The sequence below is a fragment of the Gopherus evgoodei genome, chromosome 9, assembly GCF_007399415.2.
Source record: "Gopherus evgoodei ecotype Sinaloan lineage chromosome 9, rGopEvg1_v1.p, whole genome shotgun sequence".
In the NCBI taxonomy this organism is placed as follows: Eukaryota; Metazoa; Chordata; order Testudines; family Testudinidae; genus Gopherus; species Gopherus evgoodei.
This window is the reverse complement of record NC_044330.1, coordinates 108,098,809-108,125,423: the sequence shown is the minus strand read 5'-3', so window position 1 is coordinate 108,125,423 and position 26,615 is coordinate 108,098,809. Positions and strand designations below refer to the sequence as shown.

Genomic DNA, 26,615 nt, shown 5'->3' with positions numbered 1-26,615 from the left:
AGGAGCCGCGGCTGGGGGCAGCGCAGACCCTCCCCGGCCCCCCGCAGGAGCCGGAGGGAGGCTCCTTCCAGCCGCTCCCTGGGAGCCGCCTGGTAAGGGCCACCCAGAGCCCGCACCCAGGGCTGGCTCCAGGCCCCAGGGCTGCCCGGGGGGGGCAATTGGCCCCGGGCTCCGCAGGGGCCCCCACGAGAGTGAGTTGTTCGGGGCCCCTGGAGCGGGTCCTTCACTCGCTCGGGGGCCCCAGAAAACTCTTGCGGGGCCGGGCCCCGGAGCTTCTTCCGCTCCGGGTCTTCGCTGGCGGGGGAGTCGGAGTGGAAGGACCCCCGCCACCGAATTACCGCCGAAGAGCGGGGTGCACTTCGGCGGCGGGCCCCTGCCGAGGGTCTTCGGGGCACTTCAGGGCCCCCCGCCGCCGAACAGGGCCGGCTCTAGACATTTCGCCGCGCGGGGGGCACCCTGCCACTTGCCGGTCCCGCGGCTCCGGTGGACCTCCCGCAGGCATGGCTGGGAGGGTCCGCTGGTCCCGCGGCTCCAGTGGACCTCCCGCAGGCATGGCTGGGAGGGTCCGCTGGTCCCGCGGCTCCGGTGGACCTCCCGCAGGCATGGCTGGGAGGGTGCGCTGGTCCCGCGGCTCCGGTGGACCTCCCGCAGGCATGGCTGGGAGGGTGCGCTGGTCCCGCGGCTCCGGTGGACCTCCCGCAGGCATGGCTGGGAGGGTCCGCTGGTCCCGCGGCTCCGGTGGACCTCCCGCAGGCATGGCTGGGAGGGTCCGCTGGTCCCGCGGCTCCGGTGGACCTCCCGCAGGCATGGCTGCAGATGCTCCACCTGAGCCGCGAGACCAGTGGACCCTCCACAGGCACCAGCCCAGCAAGCAGCAGCTTGGGGCGGCTCGTCCGGGTCTTCGGTGGTGGGTCGCTCACGCCCTCTTGCAGTGAAGGAGCAGCTGCCAAATTGCTGCGGAAGACTGGGGGCCCTGGGGTGTCCCCCTCCTGCACCTCAAACCCCTTGTGTCTGGTCCCACTCCAGAGCCTGCACCCCCAGCCAGAGCCATTGCACCCTCTCACACCCCACACCCTGCCCCAGCCTGGTGAAAATGAGCAAAGGTGGGGGAGAGTGAGCAATGGAGGGAGAGGGATGAAGTAAGCAGGGGTGGGGCCTCAGGGAAGTGAGTGGGACAGGGGTGTTTGGTTTTCTGCAAATGGAAAGTTGGCAACCCTAGGGGCAGCCCGTGGTCCCGCTCTGGGGCAGTCCATGCTCCAGCCTGTGGTCCTGTCCTGGGGCAGTCCATGGTCCCGCTCTGGAGCAGTCCGTGCTCCAGCCCATGATCCCACCCTAGGGCGGTCATGTGGTCCTGCCCTGGGGCGGCCCGTGCTCCAGCTCTGGGGCAGTCCATGGTCCTGTTCTGGGGCAGCCCGTGGTCCTATCCTGGGGCGGACTGTGGTCCTGCTCTGGGGCGGCCCGTGCTCCAGCTCTGGGGCAGTCCATGGTCCTGTTCTGGGGCAGCCCGTGGTCCTATCCTGGGGCGGACTGTGGTCCTGCCCTGGGGCGGCCCATGCTCCAGCACTGGGGCAGCCCATGGTCCTGTCCTGGGGCGGCCTGTTCTCCAGTCCGTGGTCCTGTCCTGGGGCAGCCTGTGGTCCCACCCTGGGGCAGTCCATGCTCCAGTCTGTGGTCCCACCCTGGGGCGGCCCGTGCTCCAGCTCTGGGGCAGGCCCAGCCCATTGTCACAACACAACCAGGCCAGGTCGTGATGCCAGCGCCCCTTGCCATGAGGCCACGTTGCTGCTGGTGCCTTTCCAGTCCGGCTGCCAGATCAGGCTGCACCTCAGCTGCCTACACTGCCCTCCGACATGAACTCCCCTGCCATAATGGGCCTGGCAAGCTCTGCATAGATAGTCTCCGCAGGCTGGGCTGCAGCTCACAGGGAGTATCCCTTGGCTGTAGAGTGAAGCACACACTGTGACTATCCCCTAGGGCTGCCAAGACCTGTCAGCAAGACTCGGGGATGAGGTTTTGCACAGGAAGCAGCAATGCATGCGGAAGCTGAGTGAGCTGTGCTATCCTCCTTCAGCAGTGAGTGCTCAGTGACACAGCCAGCTCTGCCGCCTGGCCCAGGTGCCCAGAGAACGCGTGGCGGTATAGGGCCATGGATTCCCCTCTCTCACCCTCCTCTGCCAGGAAGGAAGCTGGGATGTTCCTGACTCTAATCCTCCTGCTCTCTGGTCCCAGCCAGCAAGCCATGGCTGCCCAGAGGCAACAAGGTAATGCTCACGCTCACTCTGCTCTGTGTCCCAGCTGCCAACCACGTTCCTGAATCTGCTTCCTGCCTTTGTTCTACAGGCCATGTTTGGAGCTTGGGGAGCCCGCCTCACTGACAGGCCACCAGAGGCAAGGCAGGAGTTCAGCAGCACGAGGCTTTATGGGGGGGTGGGGGAGTGAATATCTAGCAAGGGGGAGGCCATGCTGGCTCTGGAGATTGTGCGTTGTCGGTAAAGCCTTTGCCTGTGGGTTCAGAGCCATCCAAGCTTAGGCAGGTGTTGACTCATCATCACCTGATGGCAGTTTCGGGGCCTTTGTGAAGCATTTGGTAAAACTCAGGTCGCTAACTCGTGGTGTCTTGTCAGCATCACAAGTCACCACCATCGGCACAAACTGGCCCCTTCACTGTTTCAAGGGTAAGGCCTGAATGGTCCATGGAGGCTGAATTCACTTCTCCCCCTTATTGCCAGGGGTGGGGGAAAGAGGCTTGCATTGCTGCATCATGAGCTGTAACTCCTCTGTTGCTAGAGGCCACCACTGTGTCACTTGGGCACTTCATTGTGCTAGATGTGCTGAAAAATATATCGGCACAAGTAAAATAGCAATGATGAGTGAAGACATTGCTCAAGGGATGACATCTGTCCACAGGGCAGTACATGGTGTCGGTCAGGGACCAGGGTGTCTGTCTGCAGGGGCATGATGTATCCATCGGGGGGATGGCTCTGTGGGGGTGTTGTCTGGCTGCAGGGGCGGTACATGGCATCCATCAGGGTGATGGCTGGGGGGTTATGTCTGGCCTCAGGGCAGTAATGACATCTGTCAGCATGATGGCTCAGGTGGGTGACGGCTGGCCACAGGGCAGTATGTAGCATCTGTTAGGGTGATGGCTGGCCACAAGGCAGTACATAGCGACCGTCAGGGTGACGGCTGGGGGCAGTGACAGCTCGCTGCAGGGCAGTAATGGCATCTGTCAGCATGATGGCTCAGGTGGGTGACGGCTGGCCACAGGGCAGTATGTAGCTTCTGTTAGGGTGACGGCTGGGGGCAGTGACAGCTCGCTGCAGGGCAGGACATAGCATCTGTCCAGGTGACAGCTGGGGTGTGACGTCTGGCTGCAGAACAGTACGTGGCATCTGTCAGGGTGACAGCTGGGAGGTGATGTCTGGCCACAGGGTTGTGCTTACTGCCTGACAGAGTGACGTCTGAGGGGTGACATCTGGCTGCAGGGCAGTACATGATGCCTGTCGGGGTGGTGTCTGGGGGGTTATGTCTGGCCTCAGGGCAGTACCTGGCATCTGTCAGGATGATGGCTTAGGTGGGTGATGGCTGGCAACAGGGCAGTATGTAGCTTCTGTTAGGGTGACGGCTGGCCACTGGGCAGTACATAGTGCCCGTTAGAATGACGGCTGGGGGCGGTGATAGCACACTGCAGGGCAGTACCTGGCATCTGTTAGGGTGATGGCTTGGGGTGTGATGGCTGGCCACAGGGCAGTACATGATGCCTGTCAGGGTGACGGCTGGGGGCGGTGATAGCACACTGCAGGGCAGTACATGGCATCTGTTAGGGTGATGGCTTGGGGTGTGATGGCTGGCCATAGGGCAGTACATGGTGTCTGTCAGGGTGGCGGCTGGGGGTGGTGACGGCACGCTGCAGGGCAGTATATGGCATCTGTCAGGGTGACGGCTGGGGGGTGATGGCTGGCCATAGGGCAGTACATGATGCCTGTCGGGGTGACTCTGGGGGGTGATGCCTGGCTGCTTGTCAGTACGTAGCGCCTGTCGCTCAGGGTGGTGACATCTGGCTGCAGGGCAGAACATGGCATCTCATCTCTTTTCCCTTCTCAGAGCAGCCTATCAGCAGCACTGTGCATGGCTGCAGGAATTGGGGAATTCCAGGGGGGAGCTCCTGAGCTCTCTGCTCCTCCCACTGAGGCCATGGGGAGACTTGAGGCCAGATCCCGCACTGGAAGTACGAAGTTGCAAAGCTTCCAAGCTCCCGCCCTCATCTCTATGGGGAAAGAGGCTCTAATCTCATCAGCCTCCAACTGGAACCCTCAGAGCACTGGCCTCAGGTCCCAGGAGTGGGGCAGGAGGCGCGTACTGCTCAAATCCATTCTCTTTGGAGAGGGAAGTGGAAGGGTCAGCTGTGATCCACAGGCCAGCAGCAAAGATTCTGAGAATAAGTCAGTTTCTTCTAATGCTGAATAAGGAACTTTATTAGAATAAAGAACACAATGTTTTCCTGCAAGTCCTGCCAGGCGCATGGGCCTCCAATGCAATTACCAGAAGTGCTCAAACTCTCAGCCATGAAGAGTCCCTCTCTCACTGCATGAAGTTTAGCAGCAGGATATGAGGCCCTGATAAGTATCTGCACTGTGGGTATAGTTTTTAGATGTGTATCATCTCTAGTCTCTGTTTTAGTCTGTTCTGATGTCAGTGGGGAGGCTGGCAGGCCCTTGTGTGTTACTCTCATTCGGAGAGCCTCAGGAATAAACTGGGGTCCTTGTTGAACAAGCAGCCAGTGCTCTAGGCTTGCCTCCCACACACAGGAGCTATCTCGACCAGTGTTGCTGTTCATGAACGAGTGATAGAGACCTTGCAGATACCACTAATCTCTCAAGCGCCCCATTGTTCAAACGTTCTCTACATGGGTGCACTAGCTCTCAATGTCTGGAAAACCCGCTGCAGGTTTCCCATCATCTCGGCATAAGAGGCGCATCCCAGCAGAACCACAGCTGCCAGCATCTGTTACTCCTGAGGGCATTCTGCACCAAAAATTTTAAAATTCTGCAAGTTTTATTGATCAATAAGTGAATGCAGAGGCTCCAGCATGCCAGTGGGAGCACAGGCCACTGGCTACATGAAGGTGAGAGATCACCCTGTAGTCCCCCACCCCCGGGACACAGACTCAGATCCTTTCCCTTGCAGTTCAGAGGATCTCCTCAACTCCCTCAGACATTAATCCGTGTTATGCTGTTTGTGACAAAACAGGACCTTTGAGTGCACATGCTATATAAATGTGCTCCAAGCCTTTAACTGAACTGTGGAACTGCAGCGGCTGCAAAACACGTTTAGGTGGTGGCATTTCAGGCACTTTGACTTCTGGCTCTGTCTTCATCCCTTCTCTTAATCATAAAAATATTGGGCTGGAAGGAACCACTAGTGGTCATCTAGTCTCAGCCTTTCCTGCATCTCCCAGGACATCATGGGTTGGCAGATGGATGCCTCCACCCCCCTCAGAAGGGAGTCCCTGACCTCTGGCACCCTGCGCATCCTCCTCAGGTGCTGTGGCTGTGATCCTCCAGCTTTGGAGGCAGGTGGCTCCTCCTCAGCCACTGGGCTCTGCCCCTCACCTCCGGTTGTCAATACAGCTACCAGGTTTTTCACTTCAATGGACAGGGACTGGGGTTAGGGGGAAGAGCACAAACTACTGCCTGAGATGGCCAGCAGCCAGTCTCTTCTCCTTAGAGCAGCTGGTTCTTGGTCTGCAATCAGCCAGAATCCTTCACCCGGATGTATCCATGCGCATCCTGTCAATTAAGTCCTCCTGCTCCCCAACAAGCCACCTCCTCCTGCAACTCTCTGCAGGGTTGTCAGCACTTTTCTTTATCTAATTTTACTCCTGCAGCCTCAGTTGCCTTCAGCATTTTACCCGCCCTTCCGTTCTGCCTGATGTCTCCATACCTAGCCTGTCATCTGTCTGAATGTCTGTTCCCTCCAGGCCTGGCAGAATCCTGCTCCTTTGCCTTGCACCAATTTCTGGGGCAGTTGTGATGCTGATCAGGCAATAGCAGAAGCAATGCTTTCAGGCCGATGGTACAACTGCTGTCATCTTAGCCCAACGGGGAGTGGCTGGCTCATGCCTGGGCTTAGGACAAGCCACACTGGGTCCTTGTCAGGCTTAAGGAAATAAAAGGTTTGTAATTTAGCTGCTGCCCCTTCAGGCAGAGCACCACTTGCAGCTGCTGTGGAGGGGCCAGTCTGCTAAGTCATAGAATCATTGATTATTAGGGTTGGAAGGGACCTCAGGAGCTCATCTAATCCAACCCCCTGCTCAAAGCAGAACTAATCCCAAAATGGTCCCCTCAAGGATTGATCTTGCAATCTGGGTTTAGTAGGCCAATGCTCAAACCACTGAACTATCCCTCCTCTCAACCTTTTGCGTACCTATCTCTGGGTGGAGTGGAAACAACCAGAACCCACTGGCTGCAGAGGGCCCAGTTCAAAGCCCTGTCAAGTCGGTGGGAGTCTCTGTTCCTGCTGCTTCCAGGAATCTCTTTATTGCTGCACAGACAATAGAGAGCCCACCCGGAGTCAGTAATGAGCTCTGTTACCTGTTTTCTCCAGCCTGCCCATTCTTCCTTCCCTTAGGGAAGCCTCAGGCTTATGCAGAACAGCCCCTCTTGCAGCAGGCTCTGTGCTGGCTGTCTTTTAAGCAGGCCGCCAACTGCGTATGTTTTAGCAGGCCCATCTCAGGCCCTGTGCTTCGCTCTTGGAACCACTCGGGTGCATTGAGAACCTTCATTCTGACATTCTTGATGTCGGAGCGCTTCCCCGAACCTTCTTTTCTCCTAGGTTTGGGGTAATTATTCATGTAGTGCCTAAGTGAGCTCTGCATTCCCCAGAGCAATGCAAGACAGGTCCCAGCTCTCTTCTCTGCTGGAGACCCTGGAACTCCTTGAGTGAGCCCAGCAGCTCCCGTGGGTTTGGTGCCTTTCTCACTTGTTCCTCAGCTCAGGCACAGCAAGGCCAAGCACAAGCTCATCTTCCCTCCCCAAGGCCTCTCGCTGCTGAGCACGACAGAGCATGGAAGCCAGCTGCATCTTTCTGCCAGCACCCAGCTTCGGCTTCTCCTCGGAGCTGGACCCATCACTCAGCCACGCCCGCAGCACCTCCTACCACCTTCTGGGGTCTCTGACACGGAGCTCACCTCCCTCCTCATCCAGCCAAGATCATCTCTGGTGCCTAGTGCCCCACTTTATTGCCTTCCTGGTGGAGCAGGGATGTGCTACTGAAGGGCAGTTTGGACAGCTCTGCAGAATTGGGGGTTCATTTCCTGTGCAGATAAATTTGTCCCATTGTAATAGATACCACTTTCCCCCTCCTCCTTCCCTGCTGGCAGTGCCTGAAGTGGGAAACTGTCAGCTAAATTCAGTTACCCTGGCTGGCCCCTTAGCTCAGGGCCAGCAGCACTTAACATGTGAGCACATGGTTTGGGTCACCCTCACCCCCCCTCATTGAGAGGGACACTCCCATCACACAGACTGTTACGCTGTAAGGCCTTGAGGCAGTAACCGAAGCTAACGGTGTTTGTGCAGCACCCAGCACATCAGGTCAGCCCAAGGGGGGCGGGGGCAGATCTTTCACTAGCTGTACAGGATCCTGATCAGCCAGCTGCTACTCTAACCTCAGTACCACCAGCAGCAGCCTGCACGTGTCTTGCGCTGACAGCTGGGTTCTGTCCCCTGAGCCAGCCTTAGCATTTTGGGGGAGGGGGTCGCCCTAGCCAGCTGCTTGTCTCTCCCCACGCTGCCTACATGGTGGACACTCAGCTTTGCCCACCTGTGCCAGAGGCACCAGCTGGCGCTTGGTTGAGAGTTGAAAGCAATGCCACATTTACACAATCATTGCAAACATCTCCACTTCACTACAGCCCAAGCCGAAGGGAGATGACCGGTCCCAGCAGGCACTGCCCCTGGTGGGGCTAGGCAACAGGGACAGGTGTAGATTGGGAGAGGCCTAAGCCATGCTGCTGCTTTGGGCCAGTGCGCAAAGTCTGGGCCCATCAATCCATGCAGCAGCTCTGCTCTTCTCAGGCTGGCTCCTAAGGGTGTGTCGGCCCCACAGCTGGGAACGAGCCCCAGCCCAAGCAGCCTGACCACACTAGCTCTGCATGAGCTAGCATGTGAAAACCAGCAGTGTGTGCACGGCAGCATGAGCTGGGACCTGGAGTCAGGCAGCTGGCTGGCCTGAGCCACTGCCCGCACCACCACAGCCAGAGCGATTTTAGTTTTAGCTGTCACAGACCTAACCTCAGATGTTTCCCTCTGTCCCTGGGTAATCATCTGGGGCCCCCCTGGGAGGCTCACTCACACCCCCAGCTCGGTTTCAGCCCACAAGTCTTTGCACCGTGGGCAGCCTGGGGTCTGCTCTCTCTTTCTCCACCTTTGTGTTTGCTGGTTGATCGAGGGCTGTTTCCTCATTCCTCTGCTTGTTCATGCTCTCAGTTCCTCCCTAACCTCCAACCCACCCCTGGTCTTCATCTCCCTGCAAACTTTGTGGGGGGTCCCCATGGTCCCTTTTAAATAAATAAAATTAATGGAGATATCCTATCTCCTAGAGCTGGAAGGGACCTTGAAAGGTCATCAAGTCCAGCCCCCTGCCTTCACTAGCAGGACCAAGTACTGATTTTTGCCCTAGATCCCTAAGTGGCCCCCTCAAGAATTGAACTCACAACCCTGGGTTTAGCAAGCCCATGCTCAAACCACTGAGCTATCCCTCCCCCTGCTCTTAAGGGCTTGGGTTGTCTTTCTTCTCTTTCATTGTGAGTTAGGTTCTGTTGCCTAGTGGGTTCCTTTCCATCCTCCTCTGATTTATTCTTCTCTCTCTCTTCAGGTTTAATTTTTCCCTTCTTGGGATTCCTCTTCCCCACTCTGAGGACCCCTACACCAGCTTGTTTGCTGATGGAGAAGGGGCTCCAGTCAGTACCCAACACGACAGGGCAGCCCTTCCATTACCCCCACCTGTTACCTCTGAAGGTCTGGGGGAGGTTATATTGGAACCACTGCTAGAGGCAACTTTTCTTATCTCCATTGGCACATGTTGGGTTTACACTTACTCCTGGAATCATCCAGTCGGGTTTCAGCAGCTCCCACCAAACCAGAGGACAAGCTGAGGCTGTGTTCTCCATTCGTGAAATGGAGAACAGTTTCTATCCCTTTTTCTTCCCTCCAGTCCTGGCCCAAATACAAGACTTGGGAAAACTGCATTCCATGTACTGACAATCTCTTTTTATGAGTCCCAGCCACCGCACTGGTAACATGTAATGGACAAGCCCCAGCTAGAGCTCCTCTGAGTTCTCCTTTTCTATCTCCTTTCCAGCTGGAGGTTCTCTGGTCTTCCTCCCAAACACCCACCCTGTCAGGTCAGTCTGCTCCTGAGGAGATCTGCCTTCACAAGTTCCTCCTCAGTTTCATGTTTGGAGCCACAGAATCTGGTTGATGCCAGCTGACCCACACTCATATGTTCTTGGGGAAGCCGTAGAGGAATTGTTCAGTCTGTCCATTATCTTCCTCACTGTTTGGGTGTCTTGGCTTCAGTCTATCAACTTTTGGGCCAAGTCTATCAACTTTTGGGCCAAGGCTTGGGGCAGCAAACCCCCCTCCACCTTGTGGATCAGAACTTTTGGTGGTACTGTTCAGTGGACAGACCCACCTGATTCAAGATGGTGACCTGAACCACTTCATAATTCCTGGCCTGCTCCTCATTCAGAGCCACCCATAGCTGTCCTCTCCAAGGTGCCCAGAAATTTACTGGATCATCCGCAGGGCCCATCCTAGGCTGTATGTCTGGTGGCCATCTCCCACTGCAGGACTCAGCACCAGCTGTGGAAGCAGCTGCTGTGCCTTGGCTGGGTCTCTCAGAAAGTCCTGCAGGCTCTTTTGCTGCTCGCTAGCCAGGCAAGCAAGGGCTGCCAGTCCAGGGGGTGGGATTGCTGGAGACTTGGCAGAGCCTTCTATAGCTCCCTTTGCTGTTTCACCTGCCACTGCAGGGTTCCTCCATGGTCCAGACTGCCAAACTGGCTACAGATCCCAGCCAAGCCTTCAAGAGGGATGGGGGGGAGTGTCCCACTCCTGTCTCTTGTCACTGCTCAGAGATCTTCTTCTAGCCAAGCACCTCACAGTTTATTTCACTGTGTTCTCCTCCCCACCTGCACAAAGTCCTGCTGCTCTGTATTTACAATATTGTACAATCATTAGCTCATGCCACCAAAGATGGAGGAGATCTCACCTGGTTCTAGCTCTGAAAAGCCTACTTCTCTCAGTCCCCCATGGCACTTCTTCCTACCTCTTGGTTAATGAGCTTTGGGGCTCTCAGGCCATCCCAATGCACTAATTAGCACAGCCCTTTTTAACCAGGGCTACTCCAGAGCAATGACCAGTGTGCTGCATCAGTCTATGGCTCCTCTCATCCTAGCAGCTACTGGTGTGCAAAATAATGCAAGAAATGGCTACACCTAGCCCCCTGCTTCACCCATGTAGGGCGTGGCTCTCTCTCCCAGGGCTATGGGAGAGCGCGGGGGCGGGGGAAGTAGATGACCTCCTGAGGTCCCTTCCAACCCTGATATTCTACGATTCTATGGCCTTGACCTAAGGGGACATGGCATGCAGGACAGCTACCCCTCCTGCTCTTAAGGGAGTGGCTCTCAACCTTCCCAGACTGCTCTGCCCCTTTCAGGAGTCGGATCTGTCTTGCGTACCCCAAGTTACACCTCACTTACAAACTACTAGCTTATAAAATCAGACAAATTACCAAGTGTCACAGCACAGTATTATTGAAAGATTGCTGCTTTCTCACTTTTACCATATAGTTATAAAATACATCAGTTGGGATGTAAAGCTTGTACTTACATTTCAGTGTATAGTCTACAGGGCAGTACAAATAAGTCATTGTGTCAAATGTTAGTTTGTATTGACTTTGCTATTCTTTGTATGTAGCCCGTTGTAAAAGTAGGCAGTGATCTAGCTGCGTTGCTGTCCCCCCGGCAGAGCTCTGCGTACACTGGTTGAGACCCCCTGCCGTAAGGGAGGTGCTGTGTCCTGTACCCCAGGAGGAGCCTCCGAAGCATTGAGCAGTAGCCCCACAGAGCCCAGCCCTGAGGCACACCCAGAATTGTGCCCGCAGAGACTGAAATGCAGCCATCATGCCCCCTCTAGGCCCAGCCCCAGGGGGCTGGGGGGCTCTGACAGGGTTAGGCCCAGAAGCCCCAGCTCAGAGGCATGGCCTACTTTGCTGTCCTGGTTTCTCTTTGCTGACTGACCACAGCCACCCAGAGCCAGGGCAGGGCTCTCCTGAGCCTGCGTCCTGCGGCTATTTACAAAGTGCTGCTCACCACAGCCCTGCCTGCAGGCTCAGCAGGGACTTTCCAGGCCCCAGCTCCCCAATGGCCAACTGTCATACACAGACCCAGGGTTCAGCCAGAGCCTGGCAGGAAAGGGCCATGCAGGCTGCTGGGCACTCGGCCTGGGGAGATGGCGCTGCCTCAGCCATTGGGTTTGCAAAGGAGGAGGAACCAATGGAAAGTTTCAGTGAGGGGCAAAGCGGGGAGGAGAAGCAGTAGCAGGGTGAGGGATTTAACAGCTGTATTTAGCTGTCACAGGAGAACTGGCTCTTCCCAGGCTGGGCACAGCACCCTCTGCTGAGGAGACCCAGCATCCATGTGGCCCTATGACAGTGGGAGGGGTCCAGCATGGGGCTTTCAAGCCACAAGACATGTTAGTAAACAGCAGCATTCTGCGCCTTGGTCACATGGATGGAAGTCACCAGGCTGTGCAGAGCTGTGCAGTGCTGTGCAGCGGGTCCTGGGCAGCGGGTCCTGGGCAGGGGGTGGGGGGGGATGTTACTGGTCCCACAGACACTTCCATCTACTAATGAGCTCTCGCTGCACAGGTACTAACCAGCACCCAGCAGCGGCAAAGCCCCAGCTGTGGGGCAGCTCCTAAAAGGGAGGCCATGTCACAGTGAAACCGCATAATGCCTTGGGAAATTCTCCAGCACAGCCTCTCTCCCGGATCCCTGACCATCCATGGGCTCAGGAGCCATGGCATGGCAAGGCAAGGCAGAGCCTTAGGCACATGCCACAAGGAGCCCAGTAGCCCCTGCCCAAGCCTCGGAATGGCAGCAGGTTTTGGAATTCACCCCCCTTGGGGCTATCAGTTCAGGCTCTTTGCAGACTCAGGCATGAGTCAGTTATACTCAGGTTACATGTTCAAGTTTTTCTTGACATCCAGGGGGGCAAACAACAATTTTTTTTAAATGAAAACAGATTCTGGTCTCAACAAATGACACCAGGAGTTGGGCCCATGATTTGGGCTTATAATGCCTCTGCCTTAGTCTATTCCTGCCTGAGGCAAGCCAAGCTGCTGGGCTGAGGAGACTCAACAGCCTTTCCTCTCTCCTGGACATATTGCAGAGAGCTCAGTAAAACCTGGCGTGTTCCATCAGGATTCAGAATCACCCTTCTCCATCCTTGGCCAGGGAGTTGCTGTGCTGCTGCTAGCAGCCAGTACACAACCCACCAACTTGGGCATGATTGCTCTGGGAGAGCAAGAGAAGCAGCAGGCCCTCCACATATGTGCACCCTGGGCCAGTGACTCCCCAGAGCAGCAAGCTAACCCTGCCTTACTGAGGGCAGGCAGACACAGGACCAGGCCAGGGTGCTGAGGAGGAGAGCAGCCGGTGGACCAGAGCTTTCATTCCAAAGCGAACAAGCCATGCATGGTGCAGGCAAAGGGGAGGTTGCTGCGTACAATCTGGTGCGTTTCTGCTGTGCCATGTCCTGTTTTTAGGAGTCTCTAATTGTCTAATCTCAGACGCACTTGCCCTTCCCCCCAGGGCCTGTGTGCACTGGGTAAAATGAAACTAGACATATTTCTTCTTGTGACACTATTGTTCTCCTGGTCTGGGGAGGCTGGAACTAGTTCAGACCTGGCTGTGCTCTTACGTGTCCAACAGCCAGTGCCCCAGCCACAAGAGAAGCCATTTCTGAGAATCTCTTGTTACAACGAAATCATTTCTCATTTCCTTTTCTCCTACACTCAAGATGTGCTCCAGAGCTTTGGCTCAAACTTGCGCCAAGTTTCCCAAGGTAGGTGAAGTTGGGATCTCAGGGCTATTGACCCACTTTTGTAATCTGACTCACCGGCACAGCACCTCCTGCTGGTCATCAGGGAATTAGCTCTTTCCAGCCTCAGAGCGCCTCCTGCTGGCTGATGTCTCATCTGCCACAGGCCTGTGTCCCTCCCAGACCCCAGTGCCCCTTACCCTGGGGATTGTGCCCCACAGCAGTCCCCACACTCTGAGTGTCCCCTCCCAGGGAACCCCCAACCCTCTAGGCCCACCTTGCCTCAGTGGCTACTGCCAGTCATCATTTACACCCCCCCCCTCACTGGGGCAGACTGCAGTCTGTAAACCATTCATCACTGGCAAGGGGGTTGGACCGACTGCCTCTGCCGATCCCTGGGCTGCCACCCTGTAGCCCCAGTGCCTCCTTAGGCCCTTATCAAAGCCTCAGCCTGGGGAAGCTGCCAGGCTGGAGCTCCCCAGCTCCTCTTTCCTTTCCTTTCCTTTCCTTTCCTTTCCTTTCCCTTTCCCTTTCCCTTCCCCAGCCCTGCCCTGCCCTGCCCTGCCCTGCCCTGCCCTGCCCTGCCCTGCCCTGCTCAGCTCCCAGGCAGCCACACCCTTCTCATTCCAGCAATGGAGTGAGACTGTCTTACTGTCAGACCCCGGCAGCTCTTTTATAGGGCCCAGCATGGCCCTGATTGGCTGCCTCCCAGCCTTTTCCTATTGGCTCTCCCAGCCCTCTCCCATGGCTGGCCTTTAACCCCCTCAGGGCTGGAGTGGGGTGACTGCCCGCTACACTGTCCAATTGTCTGAAAGCAGAACCACAACCCCGGTCATCTCAAATCCAGGGGTGTCAGTACATGCCACACCCTCTGCCATCTCCAGCTCTCAAACACCAGGTCATCTCAAACTCCCCCATCACTCAGACACTTGGGCACAAAGTCCTCAGCCCCCTGAAAACTCCAACCAGTGCCAAATGCTGCAGTATGTCTCAGCAACACAGGCTATCAGGAGCACGTCACACCTGTCCTCCTCTCCCTGTGTTGCTTCCCATAGAACACAGAGTTGAGTTCAAGATCTTGATCCAGATCTTCACTGTGCTCAAGGGCCTGGGTGCAGGATACCTAAAGTTCCAGGAGCCAAAAGTTCTGGGGCGTGGACTGGTTGACAGCTCTGCTCTTCTGATGCAGGAGAACCGTTCACCACCAGGATAAAGTCCCTGCCTATGGCATGAACTCCCCCAGGAACTAAAAACCAGCCCTGACCTCAACACGTTCTGTTCCGAGTGCCTGGCACACTTCTCCAGCCTGCCTTTGTTAGTCCAGACCCAGGGCACTGTGCATGTGTCAACTAATGCTTTTTATTTTTTTATTTTTCTTCAAATTCCTATGCAATTTCCTGCTAAGAGTGAAAGGGAAAAAGAACATGCCCCATGTGGCAGATGTCAGTTAAATCACTTCATGCACCGGAAGGCAGAGGAGAAGGGCAGGGTAAGAACGTGAACAGAACAGAAAGCTTTGCAGCTCTGATTTGGGCTCCTCATATGGCAAACCAAGAAAGCCCAAACTGAGAAGGGGTCCCCAATCTTCTTCACTGTTCCAGCATCTCAGACTGATCCCAGATAGCAAAATGCTAAGTGCAGGTGTGAACTGGCTCACGATAACTGCTCATCATCTTGAAACTCCTTACACAATCTTCTTCCATTGACCTGATTCCTCCAAACGCACCAACACCTACAAACTCAGCCGAGTTTGGGATTTCCATCTTCAGTCAGTGGCGTTATCCAAGCACACAGGACCGGCACTAGGGGTTTTAGCGCCCTAGGCACACAGCAATGTCACCGCCCTGCGCGCTGGTCCCTCGGCTCCAGTGGAGCTGCCGCAGTGGTGCCTGTGGGAAGTCCACCGGAGCCGCACGAGCAGCCGACCGTCCGCCCGCAGGCACCACTGCGGCAGCTCCACCAGAGCTGTGGACCAGCGGACCCTCCGCAGGCACCACTGCGGCAGGTCAACTGGAGCCGCCTGCCGCCCCCCCCCCGGCAAAATGCCGCCCACCAATAATCCTGGCACCCTAGGCAATTGCCTAGGCCGCCTAAATGGAAGTGCCAGCCCTGCAAGCACAGCATATGGAGAGAGGGCATTCTGGATGCACACATAACCCCAAAGCAGTGAACCAACTTAGCTGAAAAATTTACATAAATCCTCTTCTGTGGGTTAGAAAGGCAGGGACCTGAGCCTCCTCTGTACCACGTGCTCCCCACATGCCTAGCCCACAGAATGTCTGTACATGCTGCAGTCTGAACCCCCACCCCGCCTCAGGAATCCTCCTCCCTGGTGGGTCGGCCATTCGCATGCTCCCCTCTGCCACAGCGCTGGCTTTGCAATACACTTCCTTTAAAGTGTGGGCTAGTGGGCAGAGCAGGGATGGGTGTCAGGGCTTCTGGGGTTAATCCTGATTCTGCAGCTGAATTGAGCAGGTCACTCAGCCACAAAATCTGCTTCCCTTTGCAGGCGTGGAGTGCATCGTCTTCAACGATCAATACCTGACCTGTATGTGGGGCAGCAAAGAGATGCCGACAGCCAATTATTCACTCTATTACTGGTACTTTCCCCCAAGGTAGGCAACTCTTCTTTGGGGCTGGGCTACTCTTACTTCGTCCTGTGGGTTGTATTCCCTGTTAGCATGACCCTAGCAGAGCAGTGCCAGGCCAGTAGCCATCCTCCAGGAAGTGTGATGGGTCCCCGGGGTGCTCAAATACCTTGTTATGCATCATGGGGCATTCTGTGAGCCCAGGCTTAGTGCAGAGCTGGAAGCAGTGAGAAAGTTTCCCTCTCCTGCCACCAATGAGGCTGGAGGTGTGGGGAGTGGCTCTGCCTGGCAGCCCTGTGGTGCTGGAACGCAAGAGGAAGTGGCTGAGATGGGACCTGTAGGCAAGCGGGCACGCTCGGAGTGAGGCCTGCGCACTGAAGGGAGGGGAGAGCAGAGCTGTCCTGCTCTTGGCACTTCTTGCAGAGTCCCTGATCCCAGCAAGGCAAGTCTTGGGTGCTTTACAGGAAGGGTCCCAAAAAGAGCCAGACTCTGAGGCTCTGGTCAGGGCACTCCCACAGCAGAATCCCCAAGGGGCCAGTCTGGCAGCTTTGGGAACCCTGGAGAGTCTGCTGATTTTGTGCCATCCCAGGACCGAGCCCTCCCTGCCAGACACGCGGGCCGTGCTGCTGGTGGCACCCAATGGGGAACAGGCTTCTCTCACGGGCACTTTGTCTTCAGTGAGGAGCAGCCTGTCACATCACCCTTGGAGCCCCAAGTACCTGGAAAGGCTGGGGTCTGCACCTCAGCCCAGCCTGCAGTTTAAACAGAGCAAGCGAATGCCCCATTGGGTGACTCCAAATCACACCAGCACTTGTCTAACGGTGCCAAACCTGCTCCTCAGCCTCAGAACCAAGCCCACAGCAGAAGGGGCATTCAGAGCTTTCCCCAAGCATGCCCCAGAAGTCCTGAGAGAGGAGGTGCACTGAACCCAGCACAAGGGCCAGGAGCTGGAGTGCACAGCAGAGATCATTCAAAGAGCAGAGCTGAGGGCAGCATCCATAAGGACCAAGAGCTTTGCAGTTTTCTGCTGTCCTTGATTTCTGAGCTCTCCCCATAACCAGCTCTGTGCCTTAGGATTGAAAACCACATGCCAGTGGAATGCAAGCACTACCTCCAGGAGGAGGGCATCAACACGGGCTGCTGGTTCAACCATAGCGAGATCATCCAGTTCCGCACCTTCTACATCCACATCAATGCCAGCCATGAGGGCAGGAGCCTCGTCATCCCCACCAAAGCCATGAAGCTGCAGGACCTAGGTATGGAAGAGCACAGCTCATGCTTCACCTGCCCAGCTCAGGTTGCACCAGCGAGCTGACATCCATGGTCCATGCTGGTGCAGAAGCTACATCCAGGACTGGCTGCACTCCCACTCCCTCCCCCACTCTATAGTCCCAGCCCAGAGGCTGCTGCACATCAGGAAGGGGTGAAGGGAATCTGTCACTGTTGGTCACACGTGCCTTGGGGGCCAGTGGGATGAAGAGGAGGAGAGAAATAACAGCTTTGCGTTATTCCAAAAATTCTTGCTTCCCAATGGCCTCCCCTGGTTCAAGTCATGTGTGACTCTTACGGAGCAGCAGCTCTTTCTCAGCAAAGGAGAAGGGTTCACGTTATAAACTCAGGTTCCACTCCCTTGCCCAACTTCCCCACAAAGATGCCAACGCCCTGAGGTTTCACACGCCCCCTCTCACCCAGGGTGCCAGGGACCCAGGTGGGGTGAGATACACAGGAACTGGCCAGCCCCCTCCCTGTTCTGAGGCCTGAGGACTTTACAAAGATTAGGGTACGGAAAGTGAGTCATTGCTGATGAGTGTCAGCGCCGCTCACTGAAATGCGCTGGTGCCCTGAAAGGGTCAACGTCAGCTGGAAATTTGGGAAATTGCCTAGTTAGAGACAGCGGTTTTCAGGTTGAGCCCCTCTGAATCGCACCACCTGGCACTTCCAAATGTTCTCTGGAAAAGAACCAGTAAGGGCCTGCAGTGGGGCTTCTGCTCTCTGCTGGGGCGCCCCCTTGTGGCTGCACTTGGAGATTAGCTCTGCCCCATCTGATGTCCCCTTCCTTTGTCGCTCACACCACAGCCCCTCTTGCTGTCTGGAACGGTAGTGCTTGGCCCTCCGGCCCTCCGGCCAGCTCACTACAGTTCACCCCTTCCAGGGTAACGAAGACGCACTGGGCCAGTCCAGGCAGTCTTCCCACTTCAAGATTGTGCCACTTCCCTAGGTAGGAGACCCTACAATGAGTAGCCAAAGTCTGCATCATCTCTACCCATGCTGCCATTTCCCTGAGCCTCGTCCCACGCTGCCCTCCACAGGCTTCCTTCTCCACCAGCCCTCGCGGTAACCCTGTCCCTCAGGGCAGGTTCCCAGGCTTCTGCTCCTCTCCTCACTAGGCCCAGAGAGCAGCTGCAGCCTCTTGGGCTCTCACGTCAGAGCTTTATACCAGCCCTGCCTCTGCCCCCCACCAGATGGGATCCACCGACAGTACTCGGCCGCCCAGCTTCAGGCTGCCTTGCCCCACGTGCAGCCTCCTGTGTTAATTAGCCCCTTCTGAGCCACCGTGGCCCTGCAGGGCTGGTGTGGGGTGAACCAAGGGCACCAGAGCTCTCCCAAAAGTGGGGGACCTGGGGGCCCCCAGCCCGTTCCCCTGAGGCCCCACCCCCAGGGTGGGCCAAAAGCAGCCCCTGTCCGCCTGCTGGGCCCCCAGCTCAGGGCAGGTGGAGGGACCCACGCAGGGGCTCAGAGCTGCAGCCTCGCCATGGCTCCACTTCCCGCTGCCAATGAGTGTGGGGAAAGGATCGCCCCTGGCTCTCACCGGCAGCGGGAAGCGGAGCGATGCGGCCCCAGCCTGCTCCGTTTCCCTTGCCCCAGCCCAGCCATGTCACTCAGGTTGGGGAAAGGGCGCCCCCCGTATTCACCGGCGGTGGGACGTGGAGCGCTGCGGCTGGGAGCTGGCGGTGTGCAGTGGGCTGGGGCCAGGCTGCTCCACTTCCTGCCGCTGCTGGTGAGGGGGAGGAGGGGAGATTCCTTCCCTTCCCTTCCCCCAAGCCCCCTCGCCCAAGCGACACAGCTGGGGCCGGGGTGAGGGAAGTGGAGTGGGCTGCTCCTGGTCCCCCACTAATCCCCCGGGCCACTCTGGGACTGTGGGGCCCCACAAGTGGCCCCTCACAGCTCCTGCCTCCCAGACCCTGGGAGGGACGGGGGGAGGCCTGGGCCCCACACAGCCCCTGTGGGGGGGGGGCTGCATAGGGCACCCAAATGGCTAGGGATGGCCCTGCACCTGTACAAGTGAAGTGGCTCCCTGTCCAGGGCATGGGGCATCCTAGTTATCCCCTCCATCTCCTTCACGGGCTCTGGGGCTCTGGAGCAGGACTGGCCGGCTCTGCAGCAGCACCTCACCCAGCTCCGCGCCCCAAGCCAGAGTACTGTCTGTCTGTTGTAGTGAAACCTGCTCCACCAGTGAACCTGACCATCCAGAACATAAGCAATAACCAGCTGCAGCTGACCTGGGACTCCATGTACAACAAGCCCCGCTGCTTGGAATATGCTGTCAGATACAAAAGCAACAAGGACACCAGATGGACGGTAACGGCAACCAGCAGCCTGGCCCTCCTGTGGCCACCCAAGGCAGGGGTAGCTCAGAGGGGGGCCCCAAGGGCCACAGCCTGTCATCCGCTGCCACCTTTACTCCAGGGCTGACATTCACTGGTCCCCTGCCCTTCCAACCCCTCATGAGCTAAGGGCCACTCCAGCCTGGGGCTAAGTCAATGCTGCTGCTTCGCTGCACCTCAGGATCCTTCTGGCTTTCATCACCCTTCACGTGACCCATCTCAGGCTGCAGGCCCCAACCCATTCTCCTCTGCCCCTACCACAAACACATTCTCTCTGGGAACCCCTCAGGCACCCGGAAGCACAGCGCTGCCCAAGGGCCAGCTGAGAGCCCCTATGCCACACATACCCTGGGGAGCAGCCTGCAAGGCCCTGGGGCACTGGGACTCACAGGCAGAACGAGGTTCCTTGTGCCCTTGCTGTGCCTATAGCTGGCTGAAGCCAGGCGTAGCGGGGAAGAGGCGTGAGCCCATGCCAAGCAGGGGACGGGCTGAGCCTGTAGTTTGTGAGTAGGGAAAAGGGAGGGAGACTGTAGCAAGGCTGAGCTCCGTTCTCCACTCATGCATGGCGAGCCCAGCCTTGAGGAAGCCAGGCCATGTTTCACAGCAGGCACCCAGAGCATCTCCTTGTGCGCCGAGCCACCCACCTTGTCTCACATGCATGGGAACTTCTGTCTCTGCTCCAGGAGCACTTGGCCAGTGGCAAGATCTTCTCCTTCCCTAGCGTGGACTACGAGAAGTATTACACCTTCTATGTGAAAAGCAAGATCAATCAGTACTGCGGCACCACGCAGCTCTGGAGCGAGTGGAGCGTCCCAGTCTTCTGGGGCAACAATGCAACAGACCAGGGTAGGTGATGCCCCTCGCGGCCAGGGTTTCCCAGCTGGTCCCCAGCCCTGGGTTGTTGATAAGGGGCGTCCTGGGCCCAGCAAGAGAGATGTTAATTATTATTATTATTTGTAGTTGCACAGTGCATAAGCACCAACGCTGGGGGCCCAGAGCTGTCCATTGGGTAGGGTGAATCGGGGTTACAGCCCCGAGCCCTGCACTTTGGGGGGCCCTGCGCTTCAGTAAAATCGGGACTGTCCTGATATTTATCCTTTGTCCTGTGTCCCAACCAGGGTACGATCGGGACGCCATTTGTCTCGATATTCAGGTGAGGAGGCAGGTGGGGAGGTGGGAGAGGGCTGAGGGGGCAGAGGGTGAGGATGCCAGCGGGTGGGCAAATGGGGGGGGCGGCGCCGGACGGACAGTAAGGAGACTAGTGGGGAGGTGAGCAGGAGGCTGATTTGTCCTAATCCCTGCACCCCCTAGGGCTCTGGTTCTCAAATTAGGGGTCGGGACCCCTCAGGGGGTCACAAGGTTATTACATGGGGGGTTGCGAGCTGTGAGCCTCCATCTCAAACCCCGCTTTGCCTCCAGCATTATAATGGTGTTAAATATATTTAGAAGTGTTTTTAATTTGTAAGGGGGGGTCGCACTCAGAGGCCTGCTGTGCAAAAGGGGTCACCAGTACAAAAGTCTGAGAACCACTGCCCTAGGGACACCCTCCTAGTGCCGAGAGGAGAACCCCTCCCGTCAGCATAGGCACTGGGGCAGCAGCAGCGTTTCAAGCAGAGCCAAGCACCAAGACAGCCTTGGGCAGCACGGCAGGCGCTGGCCTTGGCACACCACCAGCCAACCTTGCAGAGGTTTCTGTAGGCATCCAGGGAAAGGGAGCTGTAAGGGGGGCAGGTGCTAACACTGGAGCTTTGCAGGTGTTTCTGGGGAGGCCCTGCCAAGTGAGAGGGGCCACCTGGGGACACGCCAAAGGGCTTCGTTGTAAATGTGACACGTGGACAATGGAGGCTGGCCTCACAGGTCGGTGGCATCAGCATTGGCAGCGTGAGAGCGAATGAGACGACAGTAGGGTTGCCAACTTTCTAATCGCATGAAAAACCTAACACCCCTTCCCCACCCCCTCTCCGAGGCCCCACCCGTCCTGCCCCTGCCTGCCACCCCCAGGCGATTTAAAAGGTCCCAGGGGCTCCCAGCCACCGCCACCACAACCGGCACACAGTGGGGCTAAGACGGATTCCTGCCCACCCTTGTTCCGCACGGCCCCGGGAAGCAGCTGGCGTGTCCCTGTGGCCCCGGGCGGGACGGAAACGTGTCTCCGCGCGCTGCCCCTGCCCCGAGCGCTGACTCCATAGCTCCCATTGGCCAAGAACTGCAGCCAATGGCAGCTGCAGGTGTGGAAACCACCCCAGGCCTCTCCGCCTAGGAGCCACTGCCAGAGGGATGTGTGGGTCGCTATCGGGAGCCGCCCAAGGAAAGCGCTGCCCCCCTCACCCTCTCCTGCACCTCACCCCACTGCCCCAGCCCAGAGCCCGCAACCCACACCCAAACTCCCTACCAGAGCCTGCCCCCCCACACCCCTCCTACACCCCAACCCCGTCCCAGCCCAGAGCTCGCATCGAACACCCAAACTCCCTCCCACAGGCTACCCCCACACCCCCTCCTACACCCCAACCCCGTCCCAGCCCAGAGCCTGCACCCAAATTCAAGAGCCCGCCTCCCCCCAACCCAAACTCCCTCCCAGAGCCTTAGCAGGTGGGGGGTGGGACTTGGACCCGTTCTGGGCACCACCAAAATTTATACAAACCTGCCTCCCCTGTAGGGGGGAGGGCTCTGGATGGGATCAGAAATTAGGGGATTAGGGTGCAGGAGGAGGTTCTGGGCTGGGGCAGGAGATTGGGGTGTGGGAGGGGTGAGGGCTCCAGCTGCGGTGAGGGCTCTGGGGTGAGGCCAAGGATGAGGGGAGTGGAGTGAAGGCGGCTGGGGCATGAGGTTGGGGTGTGGGCTCTGGGATGAGGCCGGGGATGAGGGGGTTGGGGTGAAGGGGGCTGAGGCAGAAGGTTGGGGTGTGGGGGGTGAGGGCTCCAGCTGGCGGTGTGGGCTCTGCGGTGAGGCCAGGGATTAGGGGGTTGGGGTGAAGGGGGCTGGGGCAGGAGGATGGGGTGCAGGGGCGGTGAGGGCTCTGGAGTGAAGCCAGGGATGAGGAGGTTGGGATGAAGGAGGCTGGGTCAGGAGGTTGGGGTTGGGGGGGTGAGGGCTCTGGAATGAGCCTGGGGATGAGGGGTTGGGATGAAGGGGGCTGGGGCAGGAGGTTGGGTTGGGGGGTGAGGGATCTGGAGTGAGGCCGGGGATGAGGGGTTGGGATGAAGGGGGCTGGGGCAGGAGGTTGGGGTGGGGGGTGAGGGCTCTGGAGTGAGGCTGGGGATGAGGGATTGGGATGAAGGGGTCTGGGGCAGGAGGTTGGGGTTGGGGGGTGAGGGCTCTAGAGTGAGGCTGGGGATGAGGGGGTTGGGTGAAGGGGGCTGGGGCAGGAGGTTGGGGTGCAGGGGGGGTGAGGGATCTGGAGTGAAGCCAGGGATGTGGGGTTGGGATGAAGGGGGCTGGGGCAGGAGGTTAGAGTTGGGGGGTGAGGGCTCTGGAGTGAGGCTGGGGATGAGGGGTTGGGGTGAAGGGGGCTGGGGCAGGAGGTTTGGGTGCAGGGGGGGTGAGGACTCTGGAGTGAGGCTGGGGATGAGGGGTTGGGGTGAAGGGGGCTGGGGCAGGAGGTTGGAGTTGTGGGGTGAGGGTTTTGGAGTGAGCCCGGGGATGAGGAGTTGGGGTTGGGGTTGGGATTGGGGGGTGAGGGCTCTGGAGTGAGGCTGGGGATGAGGAGTTGGGTTGGGGGGTTAGGGCTCTGGAGTGAGGCTGGGGATGAGGGGTTGGGGTGAAGGCGGCTGGGGCAGGAGGTTGGGGTGGGGGGGTGAGGGCTCTGGAGTGAGGCTGGGGATGAGGGGTTGGGGTGAAGGGGGCTGGGGCAGGAGGTTGGGGTGGGGGGTTAGGGCTCTGGAGTGAGGCCGAGGATGAGGGGTTGGGGTGAAGGGGGCTGGGGCAGGAGGTTGGGGTGGGGGGTGAGGGCTCTGGAATGAGCCCAGGGATGAGGGGGCTGGGGTGAAGGGGGCTGGGGCAGGAGGTTGGGGTGTTGCGGGGTGCAGGAGAGGGTTCGGGGTGCAGAGTCCCGGTGACTCTTACTGTGGCTCCCAGGAAGCAGTCGCCAGGTGCCTGTGGCCTCTAAGTCCATGGGCAGCCAGGGAAGCTCTGCGCTGCCCTCACGCCCCAGCTCCCATTGGTTGTGGTTCCCAGCCACGGGGAGCTGTAGAGCAGCCACTTGGGGTGGGGGCAGTGCGAGGAGCCTCCCTGAGCCTAGGGGCTGCAGGGACCTAGCGGCTGCTTCCGGGAGCCACACAGAGCCAGGGCAGGTAGGACGCCTCCCTTAGTCCTGGGCCCCTGCTGTCCTGCCAACTGGACTTTTAATGGCACGGTTGGCAGTGCCGACCGGAGCCACCAGGGTCGCGTTTCAAGCAGGTGTTCCGGTCGAAACCCAGACGCCTGGCAAGCCTAGACGACAGCAGGCAGAGAGGGACTCTGCAAAGGCTTGAAAGGAGACAGGCAGGGATTTGCTGCACTAGAGAAGGGGGAGCCCAAGGTGAGCTGCAGAAAACGGGGTGACATGGCCACAGCAAGAGAGGAGGAAAATGCTCTGCAGCTGCATTTTGAATGGACCTGAGCGAGGCAGGACTGTGTTTGTCGCAGCCAGAGGGAGGGAAGCTGCAGTGATCAGGGCGTGAGGCCATCGGGGCCTGGATGGGAGGTGTGGCAGGGGGTGGATAGGACAGCTGTCTCCTGGAGAAATTACACAGAAAGGATCAGTAAGATTCAGACACAGCCTGACGTTTAGACAAGTGCTCATTTCTGCCCCCTTCCCAGCTGTGTGGGGCTCCTGCTTGCTCCCAGCCAGGAACAGCCCCATGGCCTCTCTGCCCCTCCCCTCTACAGTCAGACCACACCAGTGGTGTGTCCACATCACCCACTGTGCATCCCCCCTGCAGGCGTGGCAGAGAAGCAGGCACCGTGGTTCTGGATTCATGTGGTTCTCCCCACTGCCTCTTTGATGCTCATCCTGGTCCTGGTCATTTTGCTGATTCGAATGGAAAGGTGAGTCTTCCACAGCTTCCTCAGAAGCCCCCAACCGCTGTGCACAGGTATGGCCCTGTAAGGCAGAGAAGTCTTGTCCCCGGGGTGGGTCCTGGCCCAGCCCTGCTCCCACCCTGTGTCCTACCCGGAGAGCTGACTCAGTGCTGGGGCTCAGAGCAGAGTGGTGACCCAGACTGGGGGAGCCCCAGCGCCGGGTCAGCTCTGCGGGTAGGACACAGGGTGAGAGCAGGGCTGGGGCAGGAGGACCCACCCGGGGAACAGGGCAGAAGGGCTGGGTCAGAGGACACCGACTGGTGCCTGGCTGAGGAGGGCCCCGGTAGGTGTCTGCAGCCAGGTTCCAGGAGCTGCCCTTCCTCGCTAAACAAGTCCTCTCCCATTCTGCAGAGTCTGGGTCATTTTCATGCCCAGAATCCCCAACCCCAGCAAGAACTTCGATGAGCTCTTCAACATCCACCAGGGCAACTTCCCGGTAAGAGTGCTGGGCCAGGGCTGGAGGGGCCAAGGGGCCTGGCTGGGCTGGGGATGGAGGGGCCGAGGAGCCGGGCTGGGCTGGGGACGGAGGGGCCGAGGAGCTGGGCTGGGCTGGGCTGTGGACGGAAGGGCCGACGGGGCGGGGACGGGGACAGAGGGGCCGGACTGGGCTGGGGATGGAGGGGCCAGGGGGCCGGGCTGGGCTGGGGGTGGAGGGGCCGAGGGGCCGGGCGAGGTTGGGGATGGAGGGATAGCCAGGCTGGGCTGGGGCTGACAGGCCAGAATGGGCCAGGCTGGGCTGGGGACGGAAGGGCCGACGGGCCAGGCTGGGCGAGGAGGGACTGACGGGCTGGACTGGGCCAGGCACCTGCTCCTTGAGATGGACAGACAGATAGGGCTGAGCCAGGCATCCACAAATAGGGGCACCTGCTCCCTGGAGAGTTGGGACAGACAGGCTCTTTCCCTCTCGTGATGGTTCAGCTCCTCCGGGGGCGCACACCTGTGTCTGCCCCATGCTGCTGCCTGCAGTGTTAACCTAGAGCAGGTCCGAGAGCATGTGACACATGGACAGTTCCTGTGCTGGGTCCTGGCCATTCAGCTGGCCCAAGGGAGTCAGCCTGGACATATGCACAGCCAGAGCTGCCCCAACCTCAGGCCTGAATTTTGGCCCAGAGACTCAGGGTACATCTACAGTGCAAACGAAGAACCATGACTGCAAGGCTCAGAGGCGGGGGCAGCTGACAGCTCGTGGGTTCTCCCACTCTGGAGCTAACATCAGCCATGTAGCTGCTCCTGCTCGGGCTCCATAACCCAGTGCAGGGCTCGGAGCCCGGGCGCCAGGCCGAGCAGGAACGGCTACCCTGCTGTGTTAGCCCCCGAGCAGGAGCCCCGCATGTCCAGGCCAGTCCACCTGGCCTCAGACTCACCATCGCAGGGTTTTTTGCAGTTTAGGCAAGCGCTAAGGTGCTGTACCCGCCAGCCTGCTCCCAGCTCCCTGCTGGTGCCTCCAGGAGCACGTTGGGTGCTGGACAGGCACACTGTGACCCTCGGCGCCAGCAGCCAGCTGCCTCTGCCCTAGTAGGGGTAGCGGGTCCCCTTGGCTGGGCCGTGGGGCAGCCCTGGAGAGGGAGCAGGGGAGTGTCTGCTACAGGGGGCCGCCTTTAACCTGCCTTTGGCTCTCTTGGAGGAATGGGCCGGAGTCTCCAAGGATGTCGTGGAGAGCTTTAAACCCAACTACAGCGAGAGCTTCTGCTACGTCAGTGAGCTGCCCCCCAAGGAGGGAAGCTTGCCCCTCTGGGGGGGCCATGACAAGCCGAGAGCCCCGCCGGGGCGCTCCTCAGCCCCAGCCTCCAGCAGCAGCCCTGGGCTGATCCTCTCCAAAAAAAGCTACGTGGGAGTGTGATGTTACCAGCAGGAGTCAGGACTGTCTGCTTCTATCGCCTCTCCTCACACTGCACCCCACCCTCTGTGCCCCTGCCCCAATGCCTCCCCCATCCTCCCCAGAACCCCTCCCCCTTCCTGCCCAGCCTTCGCCCCATCCTCACACACGTACGCACCCCCATCCACCCCAGGACCCCTCGCCCCATCCTCACACATGTATTCCTCCCCCATCGACGCCAGCACCCATCGCCCCATCCTCACACATGTATCCCTCCCCCATCGACACCAGCACCCATCGCCCCATCCTCACACATGTATCCCTCCCCATCCATCCCAGCACCCATCGCCCCATCCTCACACATGTATCCCTTCCCATCCACCCCAGCACCCATCGCCCCATCCTCACACATGTATCCCTCCCACATCCACCCCAGCACCCCTCAC

At 58.6% G+C, this 26,615-nt stretch overlaps 1 protein-coding gene and 1 long non-coding RNA gene across 2 annotated transcripts in view; one reads left to right on the top strand and one right to left on the bottom strand.

Annotated features, from left to right (window-relative positions):
• Nucleotides 1–1,974: 1,974 nt before the first annotated feature.
• Nucleotides 1,975–26,539, top strand: IL2RG (interleukin 2 receptor subunit gamma). Its single transcript, XM_030575470.1, has 8 exons — nt 1,975–2,261; nt 15,612–15,717; nt 16,765–16,946; nt 19,127–19,269; nt 19,979–20,141; nt 24,215–24,320; nt 24,705–24,789; nt 25,978–26,539. Exons 1-8 carry the CDS (start codon nt 2,147–2,149, stop codon nt 26,191–26,193), a joined length of 1,116 nt encoding a protein of 371 aa, XP_030431330.1. The 5' UTR covers nt 1,975–2,146; the 3' UTR covers nt 26,194–26,539.
• The window catches only part of LOC115657524, a 42,285-nt gene continuing 30,824 nt past the window's right edge, over nt 15,155–26,615 (bottom strand). Inside the window, exons 3-4 of the long non-coding RNA XR_004001994.1 lie at nt 16,802–16,942; nt 15,155–15,648 (exon numbers count right to left, since the gene is read on the bottom strand). This is a non-coding gene — a long non-coding RNA (uncharacterized LOC115657524). The remainder of the gene's footprint in view (nt 15,649–16,801; nt 16,943–26,615) is intronic.

Bases quoted from the DNA above. Each gene is read 5' to 3' on its own strand.
- IL2RG (XM_030575470.1), top strand. From the start codon at position 2,147: ATGGATTCCCCTCTCTCACCCTCCTCTGCCAGGAAGGAAGCTGGGATG. The intron at 2,262-15,611 runs GTAATGCTCACG...TTCCCTTTGCAG, and splicing joins GGCTGCCCAGAGGCAACAAG to GCGTGGAGTGCATCGTCTTC. The intron at 24,321-24,704 runs GTGAGTCTTCCA...CCCATTCTGCAG, and splicing joins TTGCTGATTCGAATGGAAAG to AGTCTGGGTCATTTTCATGC.